The sequence below is a fragment of the Chiroxiphia lanceolata genome, chromosome 3, assembly GCF_009829145.1.
Source record: "Chiroxiphia lanceolata isolate bChiLan1 chromosome 3, bChiLan1.pri, whole genome shotgun sequence".
NCBI lineage: Eukaryota > Metazoa > Chordata > Aves > Passeriformes > Pipridae > Chiroxiphia > Chiroxiphia lanceolata.
In genome coordinates this window covers 28,140,876-28,163,774 of record NC_045639.1, presented here as the reverse complement: position 1 = coordinate 28,163,774, position 22,899 = coordinate 28,140,876, and the positions used below count along the sequence as shown (strand labels likewise).

The 22,899-nt window shown below is 41.3% G+C and overlaps 1 protein-coding gene across 6 annotated transcripts in view; it reads right to left on the bottom strand.

The window, feature by feature from the left end:
- TTC7A (tetratricopeptide repeat domain 7A) overlaps positions 1 to 22,899 on the bottom strand; it is a 172,654-nt gene that overhangs the window by 35,094 nt on the left and 114,661 nt on the right. For all 6 annotated transcript variants that reach the window (XM_032684594.1, XM_032684595.1, XM_032684599.1 and 3 more), the window contains 3 exons: positions 21,239 to 21,336; positions 14,575 to 14,709; positions 3,115 to 3,317 (listed from right to left, as the gene is read on the bottom strand). In XM_032684594.1, coding sequence (XP_032540485.1) covers positions 3,115 to 3,317; positions 14,575 to 14,709; positions 21,239 to 21,336 — 436 coding nt within the window. The remainder of the gene's footprint in view (positions 1 to 3,114; positions 3,318 to 14,574; positions 14,710 to 21,238; positions 21,337 to 22,899) is intronic.

Here is a 22,899-nt window from a genome sequence, read left to right as displayed (position 1 = left end):
TTCTTTACAGGCTTTTCTATAGTGCTCATCAGATGTTTCTAACTTGTTATGTGCAATTTCCTAGCTTTTGGAAAAACATACAAAGGAGTGCCATTATGTGGCATCATATAACTACTGCCATGATTCATATCAGCAGGGATAGACCAGACCTTTGCTATCTTAGCTAACAGGTGTAAACCACAGGCTGCCAGCATGGCCAAGATAAAGGAGATGAGGCACATGCTTAAGCAAGTGATTTTCACTGATATTTGCTGGCACCAGGATGGGAAGAATCAGAATCTTAAGGAGACTGAAGGATATGGAAAGGAAGTACAGGTTCCTGCTCCTTTGCCACTCTTATAAGATTGGTCTCTTTAATTTGCCCTTTCCAACAAGCCCACCTCTCAACCCATGTGTCTTATCTAGCCAGTCTTATCCAGTTTACCTATCTTACCCTATTTTCCATCTATCCTTATTTCTCTCACTTTGTTATTGAGTTTATCTTTCTTCCTCCCCATTTGCTTACAGACTGAGTCTCTCCCCCCAAATTTCCCATCTCATTGTCTTTTTCAACTCTCCTAAATTTTACTTCCATCCCTTGACTAAGACATCGTCATAGAATACTCTGAATTGGAAGGGACCCACAAGGATCATCAAAGTCTGTCTCCTGGCCCAAAACTGCACAAGATAGCCCCAAGAATCACACCATGTACCTGAGAGCATTGTCCAAACACTTCCAGAACTCTGGCAGACTTGGTGCTGTGACCACTTCCACAGGGAGCCTGTTCCAGTGCTCAACCATCCCCTGGCTGAAAAACCTTCTCCTAATATCCAACTTAAGCCTCCCCTGACACAGCTTCAGGACATTCCCTCACATCCTAACACTGGTCACCAGAGATAAAAGAGGTAAGTTCCTACCTCTCTGCGTTCCCTCATGAGGAAGCTGTAGACAGCTATGAGGTCTCCCCTCAGTCTCCTCTTCTCTAAGCTGAACAAGTCAAGTGATCTCAACTGCTCCTGGTAGGGCTTCTCCTCTAGATTCTTCAACATATTCATGGCCCTCCTTTGGACCTTCTTATACTATGGCGCCCAAAACCGCACACAATATTCAAGGTGAGGCCGCCCCAGTGCAGAGCAGAGCAGGACAATCACCTCCCTCGACCGGCTGGCGATGCTTTGCCTGATGCCCCTCAGGACATGGTTGGCTCTCCTGGCTGCCAGGGCACTGCTGACTCATATTCAACTTGCCCTCAGCCAGGACCCCCAGGTCCCTTTCTATGAAGCAGCTTTCCAGCCTCTCATCCCCCACCCTGTATGTACACCCAGGGTTGCCCCAGGGCATGTGCCTTCACAAATCCACCCTGGCTGTGACCAATGACAGCATTGTCTTTCAGGTGTTTTTCAGTAACTCCCAGAATAATCTCTATAATTTTACCAGTCACTGAAGTGAGACTGACAGGCCTGTAGTTACCAGAGTCATCCCTCTTGTCCTTGTTGAAAATTACTGGAGTTTGAGGGGAAGGTGCATTCACAGACTCTTCAGAGCTTTCAGAAATACATATCTACTAAGCACATACAAGATGTGTTTTTTAAAGGTTACAACCTGGATAACCTGGAAAGGATTTTCTTAGGGATGGTAAAAAGCTCATTAATATGTTACTCATTCCTTGCAAAACCTGGAGACACTAAGGCACAGTAAAGAAGATGTCACAGAAGCCTTTAAGGTCTCTTCTGTAGCCTCATTTTCAGTAACAGTTATGACATTTTCTGAAGTCAACCGGGCCAGAGCAGATTTGCATCTCAGAAATTTTTATTCCAAATTACTGTAGTTTCAGAAAATTTCAAGCAACTGAAATAGGAAGACACAGAATGTGGTTGTGTCCACAAAATAAGACAAAAATTAAAGCTGTCAGTACCATGTTGGAATCTAACTTGATGGCTGTTCTGGTATCGGTGACTTATCTGAAATCATGACACTGAGCAAAGAATATAATTCCATCTAGCTAGGTTTTTAATGACTGAATTTGTAAAGGCTATATTAGAACATCAAAGTAATATTAGTACCCCATATAAGCTTGAAATGTGTATAGCATATGTCTCCTGACATATGCACCAGCTATTCATTTGCTATTTTTGTACTAAACATTCATTATTACCAAATATCTCATCCCTTGCCTGTAAGTTCTACTATTTTCTCTCAGTTAGAACTTCACATTTGTCCTCTTGTGTACTAATACCCCTTCACTTTTGGAGATACCAGCAAACCCCATCAGGACCATTATGCCAGGAGATACAAATCTGCTAACAAAGACACTAAGCAGTCACATGGATACAGAATTCCTGTAAAAAATAAATTAGTCAAGACAGACTTCTAAAATCCCAGAGAAACCTAGTAAGGGCTACAGTTAAAAAGACAAACAATTGATGAAATTTGATTTACTGTTCTGATTTCACAAGAGAAGTGGGTTTTGGTCTTCCACAAAGCTCCCTGTATTACTACTATTGTTATTAAACTCTAGGCCCTGTGTCTGGAAAACAGTTTGTTTTGGGCTTGGTGCCACAGAAAAAAAGAAAAACTTGCTGGGTAGGAGCGTTACCAAAAAAACTCCACAAATATGGAGTCACTGCCCCTACACAAGGCTGAACTAAGCTGCAGCTTAAGGGAGCAACAGATTAATTTTGTTGTAAACTCATAGTTTATCTTGATTTGAGTATACACAAGACACCAGCCCAAGGTTTTCAAACCCCACATATATATATCTATATATCAATATATATCTCCATATTCTAGAGTTATTTAGTTCAGATCTTTCGAACATCAGTGTACTGCTAATTTAAAATGCGTTAACAGTTAGTAGAAAAAGCAGCAAAGACAAAAGCAGTGAACTGACTTCCAAAACTATCAGCCTTTGTCAATTAAAATATTTACTTTTGACACAAGTGCTAATTAGTTAAAAACATTCAATCCAGTCTTAAAATAGAGGTTCAAGCTACCCAATTTATTCTTGGAACAGTCACTTGCTCTCAGGATTAGGAAGACAATGGCATCCAGAGCAAGCATGTGCCCTCTCCCCTCTTATTACAGTTAATCAGGAACATAAATACTATAATGGAGCTGAGCCCCTGCAAACTCACCAGGCTGTTCATAATTTCCACTCCAGCTGGATTCACTGTGAGCGCTTCATCATACAATTGCTTAGCCTCCTCCAAATTGCCTTTCATCTCTGCAAACCTCCCACGCATGTACAGTACAGCATGAGACGTGGGGAAAAGACTAGCTGCCTCCTGGATACAAAAGCCTGCTTCTTTGAGATGCTGCTGTTCCATGAAGAGTTCAGCTAAAAAAACCAAAACAGCAAACCATAAAAATAAAGTAAAAAACACCCTACCATTAAAGGAAATCTAACAGAGACCTTTTCTTTTTATTAATTATAAATAATTTCCCTTAAGCATATTAAAACATGAGGCCATGATCTGGCACAATGCTTACTACTATGGTTAGTGCTTACTATTATGACAGGATTCACTGAATGGATCTTTTCCTGATGCAAAGGGCTCTATACAGATGTTCATGGACATCTTTAGGTGGAGTCCTGACAGAGAACAGCCTTAAGGATTTGTCCATTGAGAATGTAAACAGTGCTGAACTAAGCCCTAAGGAAGCAAGGCTGGTAGCTACTTGGCATCATCATATGTATTTCCAAATAATCTGGGGAGGGGGGAAAAGAACAGAATAAGATATCACTGTCAACTGAGAACTTCAAACATGTCAGAGTAATACGATACATCCGAGTTGGACATCAGATAACTTACCTTAAAAAGAGCATTTCCACATTTAAAAATATGGTAAAAGTGTTTCTCTCTGCTTATTTGTCAAGTTCATGAGATAGCTGCCTCTTAACTTTTCAGAGACTGTTAAAATCAAAAGGCTTTTATAATACAGACCTATTTATATTGAGCATTCACCCATTTACTTCCTCATACTTTACAGAAAAACGAAATACAGCTCTTGGAAGAGACCACTCATTTACTTTCTTGATCTATCAGCAACTGTCTTAGTGGGTTTTTTAGTAAAAAAATGTAACAGGCATACTCATGTGCTTGAATGTCAACTTGTTAATGAAATAATTTCTCATGATCAACCTAAATTTCATAACATATCTCGTAGTTGAACTTTAACATTTCTCAGGATTTGGTCTAGATGGTTGTCTGACTAGACAATTGTTGTGTTGGACTGAATGGATGATCGTTGTAGGTCTCCTTCCACTGAAATAGTCTAATTCTAGATTTATTAGATATTAAATTCTTTCAAAAGGTCAGAAGTGATACTCAGTTTTCACTGCTACACATAACTGAAAAGGGAAACTGTGTTTTTAGACAGATATATATATATACACACACAAACCTGTATGCATGTACGTATATAAAATAATTCTCTTTCTTCATGCAGCAGGCATTACTCTTTGGTCCATAACCTGTTTGTGTTCTATGTGTTCTCACTGCAAAAAATCAGTGGTCTCTTTTTTTTTTTTTTTAACTGATGTGGTAATGCAGTAAGTATTGACAGTTCAAGAGTCCAATTCAAAATTACTAATTCAGGCTCCAGATTTAGAAAAAACTATTCTGAAATTAGACACAACCTTAAATGCCTTGACTTTTAAAGGCAGTGAATATTCTCATGAAGTCTCTGTGAGGAGGGAAATTAGTGTGACAATTTCTCTTAAATAGATTTAAGAAACTCTGCCAGTTTCAAAACACTGGGAGACCCAGAAGACTGTGGGGACTTGGCATGATGACATCAAGCTTACTGGCAAGAGGTGATCAGGAAAGCATCTCAAAGGCAGTCCTGCCTGACCAAAGGCTCCTCCTTGACTACCTGACATGAGACTGGGACCACAGATAGCATTTCTATTGGCACACTAAAAACGATTCTGTACTGAAGTGACCACATGGCTGAACACCCTTCCACTTCTGAGGTGGTCCTCCTAGAAGAAGGGTGAGACATTGCTCCAATATTCCTTGGCCATCCCTAGGTTATGCTACAGATAAATGTCATTCTCCAAGGCTGTCAACATGAGCATAATATTAGTTCCTTCATAAGAGGAACTAATACTCTTTCAGAATGACTCATATACATTTCTCTCTGGTTAATCATAAAATCTCTGCATGCATCCCTTCCCTTGGCTCCAAGAGGCTGCAGCTATCTATAATAATAGAAAGCAATGCCATGTACCTTGTCAAGCTGAGTATTTGCACAGCCTTATGCAAAAATTTGTGGGAGGACAGTATTTTCCTTGCACTTCCAAGGAACAGAGCATTTTCCTGCCAAGTGCTGCATAGCAGCTGACGCTGTGCATGTGGCATTAATGAGGATGGTGATGTGCAAAGAGGCAATCACTACCTGAAGATGAACACTTCATTTGCAAAGTTAGCACAAACTTAACAGCACAAAAGAAGGGGTGAAATCCTGGCACTGTTTGAAGTCACCAGAAGTTCTGGATACTGCCATATTAAAAACTCTATTAGTAACTAACGGCATCATGTGACTTGTTTCATTTCAGAAAAGAATTGGGAGCAAAGGGGTTTAGATGTGAAATCACGCACAGCCGGTGTTTCAATGCATACAAAATGGAGAGTATTTATTCTTTCAATGGTGCCTGTAAATCTTCCTCAGTAATAACAATTATTTAGAGGAAGTGCAGCAACACAGAATCTAAATAAGATCTACAAATTGTATTTTATGGTATGGTAATGTAGCATATTAAAGTTCAGTCCACTTCGTTGCAGGCTCAATAGTCAATAAAAATGATTTAATGGTGTGGGAGGTCTAATTTGCATAGAAAAGAATGAGAGGGGTGCCTTTTGGTTATGAAAGGAAAGGAGTGCTAAAATTTTTAGCTACCGAGCTAAAAGTAGACATTAAAGGACGTTGTTTAAGCCTTCATTAAAATGTGTTTTCTGCAAACTCATTTTTCACTTCTATTACACACTCATTTTATTTACAGATTAACAAGATAACGCTTATGTAACATGGAATAAAAACATAGCTAGAGGCAGAAATCAAACCCAAAAAACAGTACCTATTACATTTTTCATGGTAATACCCTCAGTGGTACTGAAAGTACTGAAACACCTGTTTTTGTGCTACCTGGGTTAGCAGTTTCCTGACCACTGGATTAATCAGCCTATCTCCTTACAGAATCTAATTATGCAGTAAATAAACACACAACAAAATTAGCAGCCCTTGTGAGGAAGTTCTATTATAGAGACATGGCACCCAGCTCCACTCCAAAGCAGAGGATATCTTCTTAGGCTGACACAGCTACCAAAGATCTATAATTCTTATCCTGTAAAAGGGTCAGTGCTTCAGGGAAACCATTTATGAACCTCTAATTGCTAGACTACATTGTTCGTGGTACTGACATTCTTCAAAGCTTTGAATCTAAAGCCAAGCTTCCTTGCCTCTCTCACTTAACACCATTTTCATAAAAATTAAAACAAATCTACATTCTGTTTTTAACTAAGTACCAACAAAAGCTCTCTGAATACTACTGAGCAGAGAGATGATGATCCTGGAAGTACCACTCCTCTATTAGCCTCTCTGGAGTAATGCTAGAAACTCTGAGTGTGAATGACATTAGGAAATATTTCAGCACTTCTACCTACAGGTATGGACTGAGACAATGCACTGCATGGCTGGGCAAAGACAGTTTGAATCGTGTACTATCTCCTTTCATTCAGCAATTGAAGCCTGTGCCTGCACTGAGACCATAAGCAACTATCCACCTAACTTCAAGATCCAGCCTAGATTCATTCCTTTCTCAAATCCACTTTTATGCTTCCCATCTGCACTCTCTTTTAGTACTGTCCAGCCTACTTTGCTGTTCTTCCAAACAACTGTTGTCTCCTCTCATGGCTACGGCCTCCTTTGTCTTGACTTGCAACTAGACTGCTACACCAGTTTTAATGCTGGTCCAGTCCTTGAGAGTGGCACACATCTCCACTCAGATTATTGTTAGCTCCTAGCATGAGCTCCTAGTTCTTCCAGCCATTTCTGCTAGAAGCTCGTCTATAGTGAAGATCCTCAGTCAAGTGAAAATTGCCAGAAGTGTATCATCTACTTGCTTTGCAAAGAGCAGTAACAAACACACAGACCAGGAGCAATTTCCAGAACACTGACAAAGCTGGGTCTCCTACAGTCGGCCGCCTTATTTTGTCTCCAAGATAAATTATTTGCAGAGTTCTGTTAGGTAGTCCATCAGAGGCATAACAACAGCGTAATTTAGTCATGTCTGCATCACAGTCCTAGTCTGAGAAACAGAGCTGCTTAACATCACCTTGAACACTGACACTATTTCCCATTTCCTGAGTGTTTCAAAGCAGTGTCAAGAGTGACAGTGCTTGTCACTGCAGCAACAACTGTAATTCTAGCCTAAAAAAAAATCAGATTTGAAATGTTTTTCTGCACTGTGAACAACCCAAGAGTTAAAATTTCATTCCTTGTGAATAACATTTGGTGTTATCCAAGATGCTGCACTTAACTCCCACAAAGAAGACTGCTTCACATCACTTGGTTGTGTGTGCCTGCCAGATTTACACCTCTTTAGCACCCTACTCTCCCCCAAAATGTTACTGCATAGTGACACGGCCAGGGTAACACAGCCAAATGCCCAGCAGGATGGTACAATGGGGAGTAGCCCTTCATACTTAAGAAGGTGAGAGCATCTGTGAGGATGTGTAAGAAGGTGAATTCTGTTCTACATCATCTGCCTTCAGGAGCTTTACTGCAGGAGCCCTTAGCCAGTTGGAAAGACCCACTCCTCGGAGAGAAGCTCTGCCTTCAGCAGTGACTACAGAAAATTACCATGACAAAGGGTTCCCCCACTGCCTTTCCTTTCTGGCAGGTGAGGTTTAGTCATTGTTCCATGCTATGACACCACCCTGCATACAGCACCTTGACAATTTGTGGCAGCTTAGACAGAAGATTCCTCAAGCTGTATCCTGACTACAATAATTTCATTTGATGTAAATGTTTGATACAGAAGTAAAGTACAAAACCTGCCACGTGTTTCCATCCACCTGAGCTCAGCCACTTGCTCTTTTGAATGAGGCAATAGATTTACATCCTCAAGGGCTCTCTTTGCATGTAAACTGGTAACTGAAGTCTGGGGACTCACTTTAAAGTCCAAGGCTTTGTGTCTCACAGGGCCTGAAATGTCCAAGCTTCTTTATTTACAAATGCAGCATGAGACTGAAAGTTTTTGGAAGCAGCACAGAACTGCCACAAGCTACCTTCGGTACTAAATGGCACAGTCAAAACGTGACTTGAAATATTACAAGGTAGTTGGTTCCTTTATGTGAAATGGGGCCTGGTTCACTGGTGCACTCTTTCCCAGCAGGGAGAAGTAAGCCATCATCTTCCTGGTAATTAGGCCACCATTGATAAGAATGACATCAAAATGCTTCTGTTGGAAGAGCACTTTTTGGGCTCTTCTGCACTCTCTCTCAAAACATGCATTGCTGGTTATTGCCAAAGAAAGGACTTCTAAGCCTTCATATTTCAGCCCAGTCAAGTATAAATTCCTATTAGGATTCCTATGAACAGATGTCCTGCCTCCTTCTTCATGACTGAGTACACTTCATCATTTGTCCAAACTTACTGAGCAGCTGAGGAAATGCTAGTATTTGGTACCCTCACTCACTCTCTGGGTACGACTGGCAGTGCAACAAGTTCCTCTCCATCTCGTGGCAAAGGATCCACAGAATGCTTAATAGAAAGCATTGGTAGCTGCTGCCTGTTTCCTTCATGAGCAAGTGTTCGAGACACACATGAATGTTTGCATGTCCCAAATTTAAAGAAATAGTATGTGCTCTTTGAAGCTTGTCCATGCCAAAGCATTATCAGTCCACAAAGTTTCATGTCCCGCCCCAGCAATGAGAAACATTCAGAAGCCTCATGAAGGGAGGAGGCAATCCAAAATGCCCTGTGCTGCTATAAGGCTATAAGAATTCTTTTGACTTTTTAAATTCATTGTTGATAGAAAGTAAAATAAACCAAGCTGGAGAGTGTAGATCAAAACCTAGTATCCCCCCTTGAGGATGTTCAGATGAAGAGAAATGGGGAACTTGGTGACTTTAGCCTCCACCAGAAAAGCCTAGAACACAGCTTGCTAAACCAGGAGGTTCAGCAGAATGACTGCTGGCTTCTTGACTTCACTAATAGCATTTCAAAGGGGACCAAACCAGCTCACTTAACCATTTCTATTTCCAATGTGAAGCTTTCCTAATCCATCCTACTACATAAATACTGCAGAGGAGCCACACCTTTATTTTCCTCAGTAACAGGTGTCTAATAAAGGACTCCCTCCTGCTCCCACTCACCGGGCTCCAGCTTTTCATAGTGCTTTGTGTCACTGTAAAGAGACACAAAAATTAGCAGCGTTTATGAAGCTCAAGAACTCAAGCGTGGATGGGGAAGTTCTACATCCAAAATTCTAAAATTTGAAAGCACTTAAAAAAAAAAAAAAAAAAGAAAAATATTAGAATTGCATCAACAACGAGTGCTGCATCACAGGACAGTATCTGATCCAGCTACTCTAGCAATGTCAATAAAGATGTCTCCCAAACCTGATAAACACCTTTAATATCAGAGCTAATAACTTGTCGGGGCTTAGGATCACGGAAAGCTTTGAGAAGGAAGAATGTTTAAGTGCCCATGCCCAAGCTGTGCAAACACAAGCTATGCTGGGTGAGCTGAGGGGCACAGGGGAGGGCCTGGCTGCACCCTTGGCTGCTGCCAGCATGCCAGCTCTGTGGCTGTTGGCCAGCTGGGGTAGGAGATTCCAGCCCACTGGCCCCAATGACTTGTTCTTGTGGAACAAAGCCCATCTCCTCTAACACAGCTTTTTCCCAGGAACTGGCCCACATCGAATAAAATAAATAAATCACAAGTGTTTTGTGAAGGGGAAAAAAGAAAGTTCCTGCTGTACATAGCTCGGGGGAGCAGATGTTTTTCCATTAGCTCACTGTTCTGTGCTGCACTGCCTCTCTTCGCATTTCTTGTTTGTGGCATGTTCGTTATAACCTTTTTTTTCCTAGGGTAAACTTTAGCATGTTACTGAGACAGCAGGTAGCCCACTCCAGGCCCCCCATTATTTTTCTCTAAATGCTCCTTTAAATTAGCCTTAGGGTCTACCTGGTGAGGTTCGCAGGCTGAGCTTAGCAGGCATTTAGCCAAACTTAGATCAAATTACCAGACCTACTTTGCTGTGAGTGGCCATATTTGGTAAAGTATTGGGTTAGTCAAGAAGCTAAATTGTCAGATATAAAGTACTAGTAAAGACAAACAAAGTGGACATCGTAGTTAAAAGTAAAGCTTAAAATAATATAGTAACGGAAGCTGGAATATCAGAACTCTTATTAAAACTGGCTTGCAGCATTCTAAAATGCTCTGTGTAAATAGAGCATATGGTTATTACTGCCTGGAAATATAACCACATATACTTCAGATAAGGAATCACTCCAGTTACCCAAAGAGCTTTGAACTATTAACACTATTTCTTTTCAATACTGACATGCTTTGCTCTCTGGGTCAAAAGTGATCTTATAAAAATGTCGAATGAAGGTAAATGTTGGTCATAAATTTGAACGATTTCAAGTATATTTTCCTTAGCCAAACAGCAGGACTCTATTTTCTAAACAAAAAGGAGGCGTACTGGCAGGATTTTAAAAAGTATTAGCACCAGTAATCTCTAGGATTCCCCTTGCAGCATTTCCTGCAGCAAGACGGCGGAGTTAACAAGCTTTACCAATGCCACAGAAGTTCATTCTCTCTTCTTGAAGTTGAGTTCAAGCTCTCAGTCACAAAAAGTAGAACAAAGAGGAGAAATGAGCATATTTATTACATAAAGACCACCTCTCCTGGAGCTGCACCACCGCAGCACGTGCACTGTAGCACCGTTCCTAAGTACTCCCTGAAATGAGTTGTTTCTCAGATTTGGGGCCAAGAATAATGTTTAGGCTTATAAATGTTAAAGTGTTCCAAGATGACTCTTTTTAAGAAGCCATTACGTTACATTTCAGGAGAACTAGGGGGGGTTATTGTTAAAAAGGACCAGACAAGCTGTGTTAACAATCTTTGCTGCAGAACACTTGAAAACAGAGTATGCCTATTAATATGCCTGCTGCAGGGATAGACAACCTCTCTAGTCCTTGGGGACAGCACACCTCATACTCTTCCAAAGCTAACTGTGACTGCCTGCAGGAAAAACAGGAAGATACAGAAGGCTACAAAAGTAATGTTTTAAGTTCCCTGCTGCACATGACTGCACTCCCAGGTGGTCCTATAAGAGATAGCTGGACACAAGATTAACAATGAGAATTCACAGTTTTATTTTGATGCATAAAAGAGAAAATTACTTTCTAGAGATCACAGATCCATCAAGCAGCTCTTTGGTGTTTACAGGAAGCTACAAAAAAACTATCTTGCCAAAGATCACTAGGCATCGCTACAGGGAAAGACAAGGTATAGCATCTGTTACAGTGCAGCACATTTGGACTTAGCAGCTGCATATCCAAAGCTGCTGCTTTATTACCTTTCCTGCATAACTGCACTGGTCACAAACCCAGAAAAGTTATAGATAAAACCACTAAGTTTCTGCCCTCTTCCGTGCAGTATAAGTATCTTTATCACAGCACAAAAGAGATTAACTATTCGCATAGGGTTCACAGCATTGCCTTCAGCCACTGTTAAAGAAGCACACGTTCTCATAAGCTAATTGTGAAACTCATTAGGGAACAAGGGGTTTTCAGCTTGGAAGGACTGAGGATGCTTCTGTACAAGGCAGGAACTTGTATTGCAGCTGCAGGTGGAGGATGATCCAGTAAGGATTCCCCTGTATAACCACCACCAACACTCTCTTTCACAAGTTTTGTGGCCTGTCCTGGCTGCTGGAAGGTTGTAAGAACAACCTCCCATAGCTGTGGGATAGCTGGTTCTGTGTGCCTCTTTCCTATATCAGTGCAGAAAGCTCTACTGGATCAGTTGGTTGCCACCATTAGTTTTCATGTCCTGGGATATGAAGGGGCATTGCAACTGCAATGGCTCTAATGGAACCCAGACAAGATTGCAACTTGGCACTCTAAATCCATACCCTCATACAGAGACGCAGCCAGCTGCGTCCTGTTAGTGTCTGAAAAGGATGGATGCTTTGTTATAAATTTACTGTAGTATGAGGTTAGGAAATTGTAATAATTTTATCTAAAGATTTATGAGTCATGCTAAAAAGGTCAAAGTGTTAATGACAACAAAAACAACAACACACAAGTCATTTCCCAAAGGCGGACTAACATTTTTTCCCTTTAGAGACAGGACACTGAGGTATGAAAAAGTTAGGCAACTTGCCTGGAGTCACAAGATGAGTCATTGATTGAAAAAGGACAAGTGCAAGCTAAACCTGATAAAAATCTACAGCATACTGATGCAGCTCTTCCATGAATATGAAGAGACTCTGTATGCAGCCATCAGAATATTACACTAAAAGCCTGTTGCTTTCCACAGCTGTTAATTTTGGGGTAACCTGTAATGTAAAAGCATGTGACTACCTCAACTGCCATTAGCCACGCGTTTCTGTTTAATTTGTTGTTTATGAAATATCTCTGTTCTGGAAGTTATTACCTTCTTACAAGTGTACTTGTTTCTCCTTTCCCCTCCTTCCAAATGGAAAAGATTCTAGTACTGAAGGTCAGTGATACCCTTCTGGACTGTTACATTCACTAAGCCCAGTGTAAGATTAAGCCACTTCCAAGAAGTTCTAATTATTCAGGCACAATGCCCTTCTCCATAGAGAGTAAAGACTAGCCCAAAATACCTGCATCTCTCTTTGTCCCTCAGGATACCAGAATGTAGCAACTTCCACACTACTGTGCAAAGAGAATGGCCAGTACCTCACCAAGAGCTCATTAAGCTGCATCCATAACAATAACTGACTTCAGTAATGAAATTACAAAGCAGTCACAGTGTGTGTTTTGAAAATATCAATCCTGATTCAAGTGCAGCTAAAAGTAAGCATGAAGCAAAACAAAGATTTAAAAAATGATAGGACAGAAAAGTTACAGCCTATAAAAATAAATTCTATCTAAATGAATTAATTAACACCTTTGAGAAAGGCACTCGATTCACACAGAAAAGCAATCACGGCAATTCACAGCTAGGTCACAGCAAGCACTAGGTCTTTATTGCTTTTTGTCTTTTTAGACAGCAGCGAAAATGTAAACTGCCTAGAGCTATTTGCAGGGTGATGGACCACGGACACCTGACTTCTCATCACAATGACCTCCATTTATTTTGCTCCCCACCAGCCTTCTCTGCAGCCTTAAATCAGGAGTATAAACTGACTAAAGCAAAAGCTTGCTGGTGATTTTGAAGCCCACAGCACATGACTGAAATTTACATGCACACAAGTCATAAAAGTGGCCATATGTGATTAACTTCAAGTATGATGCATTCCATAAGGTGACTTCTTTTATTCTTCAACATTAGTCAAATTGTAATAAAAACAATGGCACATATTTTGTTCTAGAACTAAAGTTCAGTTGGTAGGAAATAGCCCATAAAAACAGCTACAAAAAATCTTTGCTGAGAAGTACGGTGAGACTGCCAGGTTTTGGTTGAGAACTGTCAATTGCATAAGTTAGCTAAAGGAGAATTTGAAAGGTTCTCCTGCATAAAGAATAAGAAATTATCAGCAAGGTTCCAGGGGGCCCTACTTTTTTTTCTTCATTGCAAATGGTGAGACATCTAATAAGCAACCACAGCACTCAAAGGTAATTTCAGACTCACAACTGTGGGCCCAGTTATGGAAGAAAAACTGCATCTCATAAGAACAAAATTGCAGGGTCAGAACTTCTTCTATCAGTTCCAAAACCCTGGAATGCAAACGGCAGAATGTGTTGGGCAGCTCTGTTACTCATCAAATGTCCTACATGAAACCCTTCTATGAGTTTGGAGATCGCCTCTGGGCAGAGTCTCTTCTCACTCTTCTCTTTTCCCTTTATGTACTCTACTGTAGCATCTCTGCACTAGTGTCTCAAACTGATAAGCAACCTACAAGCCCTTGGGAGATTCAAAGAGTCAAGGAGTGAGTGAAGTGAAAGACTTGCTCTTTTTAAAAATTTTCACTTAAGCCACAGCAAAGAGTGGAAAGTTCCCAGCCTAAATCACATTTAATACATGGTTTACCCAGTCTTATTACAGGGAAGCATGTAGGAAAAAGCAAATAAAAATAATTGTCCCTATCAACTACCATTTGTTAATGAACTACCTAACCTCTTTTTTTAAAAAGCATATTGTAGCGATGACTGAAGTTTTCTGTGTGTTTTGGAAAAACAGAGGTGAGATGAAAAATCATACTACTATAGTATTTTTTTGTCAAAATCAAATAAGTGGTATTTCAAAAACCATCTGGGATAGACAGGCAGATTTTTCTGCTGGAATAAAGTGATTTTCAACTTACAGTTTCAACTACTTGGTTAATACTTAGGTCATCTTATTCACCACCGGAGGGAAAAAGGAACCCCAGGTGGTCCAGGACTTACCAGCTTGTAGCCAAATTTGTTCAAGAGTTGTCCACAATTGCATAGGTCCCTGCTTCATTGTGCTGCTCTGCATAGTTATTTCAGACATGGCCTGTTCCAGTCTCGATGCAGCAAGGGAAGAGGCTCGTTGTGACCCTACGGACCAACAAAACAAGAACAAAAAAGGATATTTCTTTGACTCAGTAAGGCAGCAGGTCCGATCCTTCACACAATATAATAAGAGCTCTACTGAATTCTGGCATGACCAACTGGAGAACTATGTTTTATAAAAGGTTAATTTACTGAAAAAACCCTACTAAATTACTCAAGGGCTGCAGCTCAAATAAGCAAATTAAGAGACAGACAGTAATTTTATAAAGGTCTGCTTAGCATTCATTAAGGAAGCAACCATATTTTGCTCATTTGGGAAGCAGAAGTCTACCATCAAATATTTCCCACAAATACCTTTTAATAATCCATTTTATAAGCACAGTCACCATACAATTCCAAAATGTGCCCCACTAATGTAAAAACTTAGTACATCATTACAAGGTAGTTTAGCCCCATTCACACAGCACACACGTTTCAAGGGACATCAGTATTGTTCTACTGATTTAGAGGCAATGTGGTTTTTCATTTAACCTTAGGGAGCAGAGAGTTCAGAGCTTTGACTACATTAACCTTTAGTATGCACTGTAACATTTACGCAAGAATAAAGTATTTGGCGCCCACATCTCTGGGACAAAACATCACATCAAAAGCTACTCCCAGAAGGAGTGCTTGGGCAGAGACCATGTTCTCCAGTACAGCAAGTGGGATTATACTGGTGAACTGATCTCTTACAGGGGTACCAAGAGGATGATAGCAAAATAAGAAGCTACAAAATGAGATTTCAGAGTTGACTTTGTAAAGTTTTGAGAAATAAATATTTTAATATACACAGATTTAATGTGACTTATGGTTGATAAGCTCTTCTCTGGAGAGCTGCTGTGCCTGAAACACTAGTGCTGATTAGCATTACTCTTGAATCAATCCTTACACATTGACCTCACAGACCACAAGATCACGGAGTTCAAATCCCGCTTTCACTCCCGCAGCCACCCTGAGGGAGCAGCAAAGCCCAGAAACAGGTACTCGGGGAAGCTGAGATGGCTCTGGGCAAGGAAAGGGAGAGAAGGGAAAAAACCCTATCACAGGGTCTATGCATTAAATGCTCTCTCTGAGAGAGACAGCAGCTTTTCCCACTGAAGTGTGCTGAAGAGGGGGTTGCCAAACCACATCTCCTGACCAGCAGGCTGACACATCACCCCGGGCCAGGGTGCTGGCAGGCACAGCAGTGTGGACCCCCAGCCATGGTCTCCTGGCCATCACCACTCTGGATGATGAGCAGGGACCCAGCCTCCTGCCAGGCATGAGGGGAGGCACTTTTTTGCCCCATGCTCCTGTGCCAAGACACCTTTGCATTGCGATGCAGGACATGGCTGAAGCTTCTACCAAACCCGCAGCAAGACTGTCATGGCTTGGGAGAGACCACAAGCCCAAAATTGCTCCGGGAAATACTTGTCCCATTATCTCACTGCTAACTAATGTCATTCATTTTAAACAGGAGAACGTCAAAACAGTCCCGCAAGCAAGGGCAGGACTCTCCCACAGCTCCCTTGGAAAATGCAAATGTGCTCTTCCTAGCTGCATTTCTAAAATTCCTACATATTTTCAAAGACATTCCTTTACTAATGCTCCTCCTGATCTAATGTTCCAAGAGATGACAGTGCAGTAATGTAGCAATTACGGCTGACTTCAGCAGTAGGGTAAAAGCCATTCAGCTTTGCAGGAAGAATTCATTATATTTAACAGTTTATTTAACAGATCCGTCTTCAGCCTGTTCCACTGCACAAGATTCCTCCCCCTGCCCTGCCCGCTTAGTCTTCTCCCTCATCCCAACCCCCACCTGGGAGAAATTCCACCGAAACTCCCAAAAATTCGAGTCAGACTACAGCTGTTTGACACAGGGAAAACTACCATTTACTCCCAGCCATCCAAAAACACAGACAGTTTCTCTGAAGTGCAAAGACAAGAAAATGGACACATGAACAAACTAGTGATGTTATTAGGAGGACTTTGAAATTAGGGCAGACCTCTTGCCTTCTAGATTGGCAAATATGGAAAAAATTACATGTGCTTTGGGGATTGTGCTGTCAGCCTAACCAGATTCTTATATTAGCACTCCTGATAATATTAGCATGCTTTGAAAGCAACTTTCAGAATCATATTTTTCTGCCAAGACTGCCCTCTTCCAGGAGGCTTTCTAGAGCTGTGTTTCTTGCAAGCACCCATATATGATGCTGGGCTCTTTGCATGGGGTGGGCATATAGGCTGGTGTTTTATTCACATCCTCCCAGAGCTCAGGGAAATCCTCTTTTCCTTGCAAGTCAATCCGAGAAAACTGTCACTGTAAGGCACCTTTATGCATTTTGAAGAGGTTCACACACTGCCTAAGTAGATCCACTTAGGATTGACTAAAGCATCCTTCCCTCACAAAGCAGGCTTTACAGGAATATCACAGTGAGCTAATTGCACACAAAGGAACACAAGTTAGCTGCTCCTTTGCTCCTTTTCTCCTTTTCATTAGCCCAGTAGTTGCTAAGAGGGAAATTTGACATTGAGACTGATCTTGCCCCGTGCAGTGGGCATCTGCACAACCATAAAAATAAGAACACAAGTTACTCAGAGATTTACAGCAGAAGCTCTTTGCATTTAACAGCCTTTGGCATTCAAGTCTTTTAATCTTTACTTTCTTTTCCTTCTCTTCCAGCCTACATGAGAAAGCAAAGCACACTAGGCAGAGACCATCCCATCTCTTCCCTTCCCATCCCTACCAGGCCTCAGACACAGATACGGTCCTTGTTCTAGACACATAAACACCAGGTGAAAAGGCTCTGTCCATCACAGCCCATACATCCACTTTTGCCACTGCTGTTCTTGCCCATCACTACTGGGCTGCTCATAATTTGGTCCTCTGTCTGACCAAATAAACTCTTTAAGAGAAGGGTTTAGCCAGCCTGGCCCTTCTGGACTGAAAGGGGCTCAGCCACAGCTCTGAATCTCAGGCAAGCAATATGGTGATCCTGAAGGTGGGCTGATGGCAACTGGACCCACAAAAGAATATCCCCCTAACACACACCTTCTCCTGAGAGAGGAGGTCAGCATGTATTGCACTGGCATGACTCTGACCTCAGGGTAGCTGGGGGAGATGGAAAAACTTCAAGCAACATTAAAAAAAAAAGCATCTGAATGTCTCATTCTTCCTAAAGAAATGTAGATCTTTACAGGCTAAAAAAACCTCCCCACAGAACCTGTCTCACAGAATTGTAATGTCATGCCTCAAAATATATGCAAATGTTGGCATAAGAAGACATCACATCAATTTGTTATTTTAGTGCAGTCTCTTTCTCTATTTAACAGCTCCACTAGACAGAATATAAACTTCACATTTTACAATAAAGCCCTTCACACATTTGGGAAATAACTCATAAAAATAACAAAACTGATTTTGTGGTGATGAGCTCTGCATATAAGCCATACAAAATCTATCCAAATAATTTAAAAGCACTGTTCCACTGTTATAAGACCGAAAAGACCAAGTTTAATATTTTGCATCTATGAAAAAACTGCTATCAAAATAGAAATGTAACTCAGTAGATTTACTAGGCTTATAAGAAACACAGAATTCCCTAGCCTAAATCACTTCAGGCAAGAGCATTATAAGATAAGACTAAATCAGAAAAAGAATGAAACAGCAAGGCAGCTGACTGATATCAGTGAATTTAGTTAGAAACATTGCTTCAGTTAAGAGAAGATGAAGACAATAAAGTGGAATTAATCTTTCTAGCAGCAAAGCTAAAGTTCTGGCACAAGAAATAATCTCATTGTGGTCTAATTGAGGGAGAGGCCAATGTCAAGCCTGGCCACAGTAACCCCCTGCCCCCTTCAGTGATGAGTCCAGAGATCAAAGAGTGCCTGTGCATTACAGCAATACTGCTGCATGCTCCCGGGGGATTTCACGATGGAGACCAGTGCCTGTTCCAGAATGATGCAAAAATATCAGACCTCCTCCCTCTTTCAAAACAGCCAGACACAGTCACAGCTCTGGGGAAGCACAAGGGTGAGAGGGGCTAGAGCTGTACCCTCCAATCTCACCTCCTACTGTCTTCAAAGAGGCTTCCAACCAGGACAGCAGCCTCAGCTGCCTCTTTTCTGCAGATGGAGAACAGCAGCATCCAAAGCCTGCAGAACAGGGAGCCACAGACCCCTTTTGAAACCAGTCAGTGCCAGTCCTGCACTAAGGTGGGTGGTGTAATTTCAGTAGGAGCTCCATCCTTATGTCCATTGGGGGGGCAACCATGTTAGCATGGAAACATGGATTCTCAAAGTAGAGGAGGAATACATTTCTTGGCTAAAACCAAACTGCATTCAGTGCAAATCACTTAAGGTGCATGAAAAGCTGTTTTAAAGCTTGTACTGTACATTAATTTGCTCTTCCTGGCAGGCAGCACCGTGGCATGCAGCATTTTCTGCTGAACTACAACTGCTCTATTGCAGGCTGGCTGCTAGAACTGGGCTAAGAGAAGGCTGGAACAGATCCCCAACCCAAGTGCTTTTTGAGGAGGGCACTATATAAGAGCCCAAACATGCCTGAGCTTTGCTGTGACCCTGAAGAAGATGCTGCAGGTCTGCAGCAGAAGAGTGAGCAGGAGTCAGGTCTTTGAAGGGTGATACACCAGCACATCAAAATATTACAGGCTCTACTGGTGACATTTTGGACTCAAAATCTCAAACCATGCTGTAAGTGGGTGCTGCCCAAACCTGGCCACACTTTCTACAAACAATTACAAAGCAAGGCAAGGGATCTCCAAAAGCACATGGGATCCACACCCAGAACACCTTTTACACCGTTAAGCTCCAAGCTAGAGCTGAAGACATAGGGATAAGTCCAGGCTCAACCTGGGCTCACAGTCTAGACACCACAAACCACTCAGTGCTTTAGCAGCAGAGTGAGAACCGGATGAATAACAAAAGTACTGTAGTAAATATTATTTTTGGGGTTTTATTACTTTCACAGTAATCCCTAGCGGCTGATGGATTCTGCAAACTACCTACAGTGTTTTTCAAACTGTTTTCACATATTCACTGAAAATGAGAGTTCATTTTATCACCCAGCATCAGAGATGAGAGGATATATTTCACAAATCTTCAGAATTATCTTCAAGTGACAACTATCCTAAATGGTTTTGTATTACCAGGAAGTTTTCATGATATATCCACTCTCTTTTCCTGTTTATTTTTAATATGCCAAACAGCAGACACTTATTTAGTGTATCCTCTTCATCCATCTGTGTTGAATTTGGTCTGTTCCTTTCAATTTAGCCAAAGACTCTAGAATACTGCCATATAAACAATGAGAAAAAGGGTCTATATAAAATACAAAGAGTCATCTCAGCAAAGAGTAAGAAAAGAGAAATGGAATTTAAAAAATTACATAAATATGTGTGCACAGAATCAGTAAGATAACAATGTCATAAATATAGACCCTAAGGGTTTAACACCACAAACAAGAGAACAGACATGCTGAATAATATTTTGATGTTTGAATGCTCAAAACCTAACCTTGCGATGCTTTTTAACCATTAGTGGGTGTAAATGGGAATTAAGCACACATTATTTAATAAAAGACATGCACTTAACACATATGAACTTGTTGTCCATCTCAGCCATATATGCTGAGCATGTGATTTCAATTTTATGAATTCCAGGTGTTCACGATTTAAGACACAGACAAACCCTAATTCCCCAGCCCCAAAGCATGTGACTTGGTTATGTGGAGTTTTTTTTAATCAACCTTCTATATTCTTCTTTTTCAATTTCTGAGTTTGAGGCTCACTTTTTTTTTTTGCAAGTGTTTCTTCTACATTCACAAGGATAGAAATTTGCTTTCCTAAAAAACCCTTCAAGTTTAAAGTCAAGTTTCTCACATAATCATCTGATTTTGAGAATCAGGGTTTCAAAGGAAGCACCAAATATCACGAGACCTATAATAAAAATCACAAGTCGGCAGCAATCTCTGAAAGCTTCCTTTCCCCTTCTGCCAAGATTAGCTTTGATGCCTCAGTTATTTCCATCTGACTATATCTGTTACTGTGAATATGTATTTACCATATAATAAAACATCACAAGGTTTATGCAGAAATCCCAAAGCAAATCACCATTTAATAGGAATCGACACTTTCATTCAGCTTTCCTAAACCAACAATAGCAGCTGGCTTGATCAGGACATCTAAAAAGGATTAAATGGTGGGGGGAGGGGGGAAAGGAGGAAAAAAAGGACTGAATTAGACAGTTTTTGTAAAAGTGTAGTGAACTCCCATTGAATACTTTTCATGCTTGACTCAGACAGTTTTGTAATAGAAAGCAGAAACTCATCTCTGTTTTATGCATGGGGAAGCCAAGGTACAGGCAAACCACAGTGGCTTCTGCAGCAGAGCTGGCCATGGAGACAGATCTGGACCTCCTGACCACCAGGCCAACATGAATATGCGCAGCCCCGCCACCCTTGCCAAACAAAATAAAACATTCATCTCTCACAAATGCATGTGTTTAGCACAGGAAAGCACAAATCTTGCTTCCTCACCAGAATCGATATCATGAGCATCTGGGAGAGTGAGATGCAGTCCATTATGCCTTTTGATCACTGGTGTTTCGGTCACACTACTGCATTTCTCAGAGCCACTGTAAAGAAACAAAACTGTGTTACCTGGCCATCTCTCAGTGAAGAACATCTCCTCAAAGCAGGCAATAGTCTAGCTGCCACTAGAACTGTAAAACCAAGGTACCAGCTGCATGAAATCAGTTTCTTGAATGTATTAACACCCCCCCCACACACACACATCTGCCAATGGACAGGAAGCTCAGAGACACAGTGACCAGCAAGGGCTCCAGGGCATGGGCTGGTACATAGTTTATTTGGCTGTTGGAAGTCTCTGCAAACCACAAGGAACATACTGGCAGCTAGAAGCCAGATCAGAGGAGGCCCACCAGGAAACCCTCTTCCAGTAAGAATCACCATCCCTTGGACTTGTCTGCAGAGTAATTTGTTCACAGGTCTCCTATATTAATCTTTTTGAAACAGACCAATTACCAGCTTCCACCTGGGTGCTAATTTCTTCATTTTTTCATTTCAAAGGGCTTATTTTCTCCTTTTCCACCTTTGTTCTGTTCAAAAAGAGGAAGAAGATAAAAGCTACCACACAGCACTGCTTTATGAAAGGGTGAATATCTGGTCTACTCTTCTACAAGACTTCTGTCCTCATAGGAGAGGCCTTCCAAAGGGAAACTCGGACCAAAAAAAAAAAAAGTCATGTGCCTTCCTGTGACCATATAGTCTGCCATCCCCCAAGGATCAGTGGTGATGATACCTCCTCTCATCATCTATTAAGGGGCAAAATATCAGAAGGAGAAGTGACTGCCCTGGCTACTTTTTCTGGCACACTTCCAAGCCTGCAGCTCAGCCTTTGGACAATATCCCTTTCAGAAAATAAGCTGTCAGAGAGTCATGATTACTGTGGATGCCCCCGTCTTTCAGTCTGATCAGTCCTTTGGTAGGGACTGCACAGAATTCCCTTGAATTTGCATTAATCTAGCAGAAAAATTAGCTTGGGACTGCTATTTGGTGTTAAACACGATTAGTCTGTTACCACAGAAAACAATAGCAAAAGATAAACCAAATCTTGTCCTTTGCAGTTAACAATCTGGGAAACCACTGAAAGCCACTTAGTGTCATAGCGGAAATCATATTTACAATACCTAATTAACCTTTTACTTGGGCTTTGGGATCAAACATAATGATTCCTGTTAATGAATCCTGAATTCTTGGGCTTTTGACTGCACCAAACTACATCCCTGAATGGGCCTCCCTGTCTTCCATACTTGTTTCCACACTGACACCTCATTTGAGACTATCATGTGGTGACAGATAGAAGGAAAAATTAAATTCTCTGTCCTGTGCCTCAGCCTTGTCTAGCCAGGATTGACCCAAGTGTAAGTGCCCTGACTGGGAGCTGCTGGTGGAACTGCAGGGGCAACTCTGTCTTACTGGTGCATTGTGTATGCAGGAACAAGGCAGCTGCACTTCTAAATATTACTGCCATGAGGTGAGTGCTGCTTCGATGCAGCAGCCATCACCACAGGATCATTGTTTAGGCACATGCTGAAGCACTGGTTTATACGCTGTACTCCTACTCCAAGGACCAGTGAGGAGATTGGAAAATCCCAGGCTGAGAACCAAGTGGAATG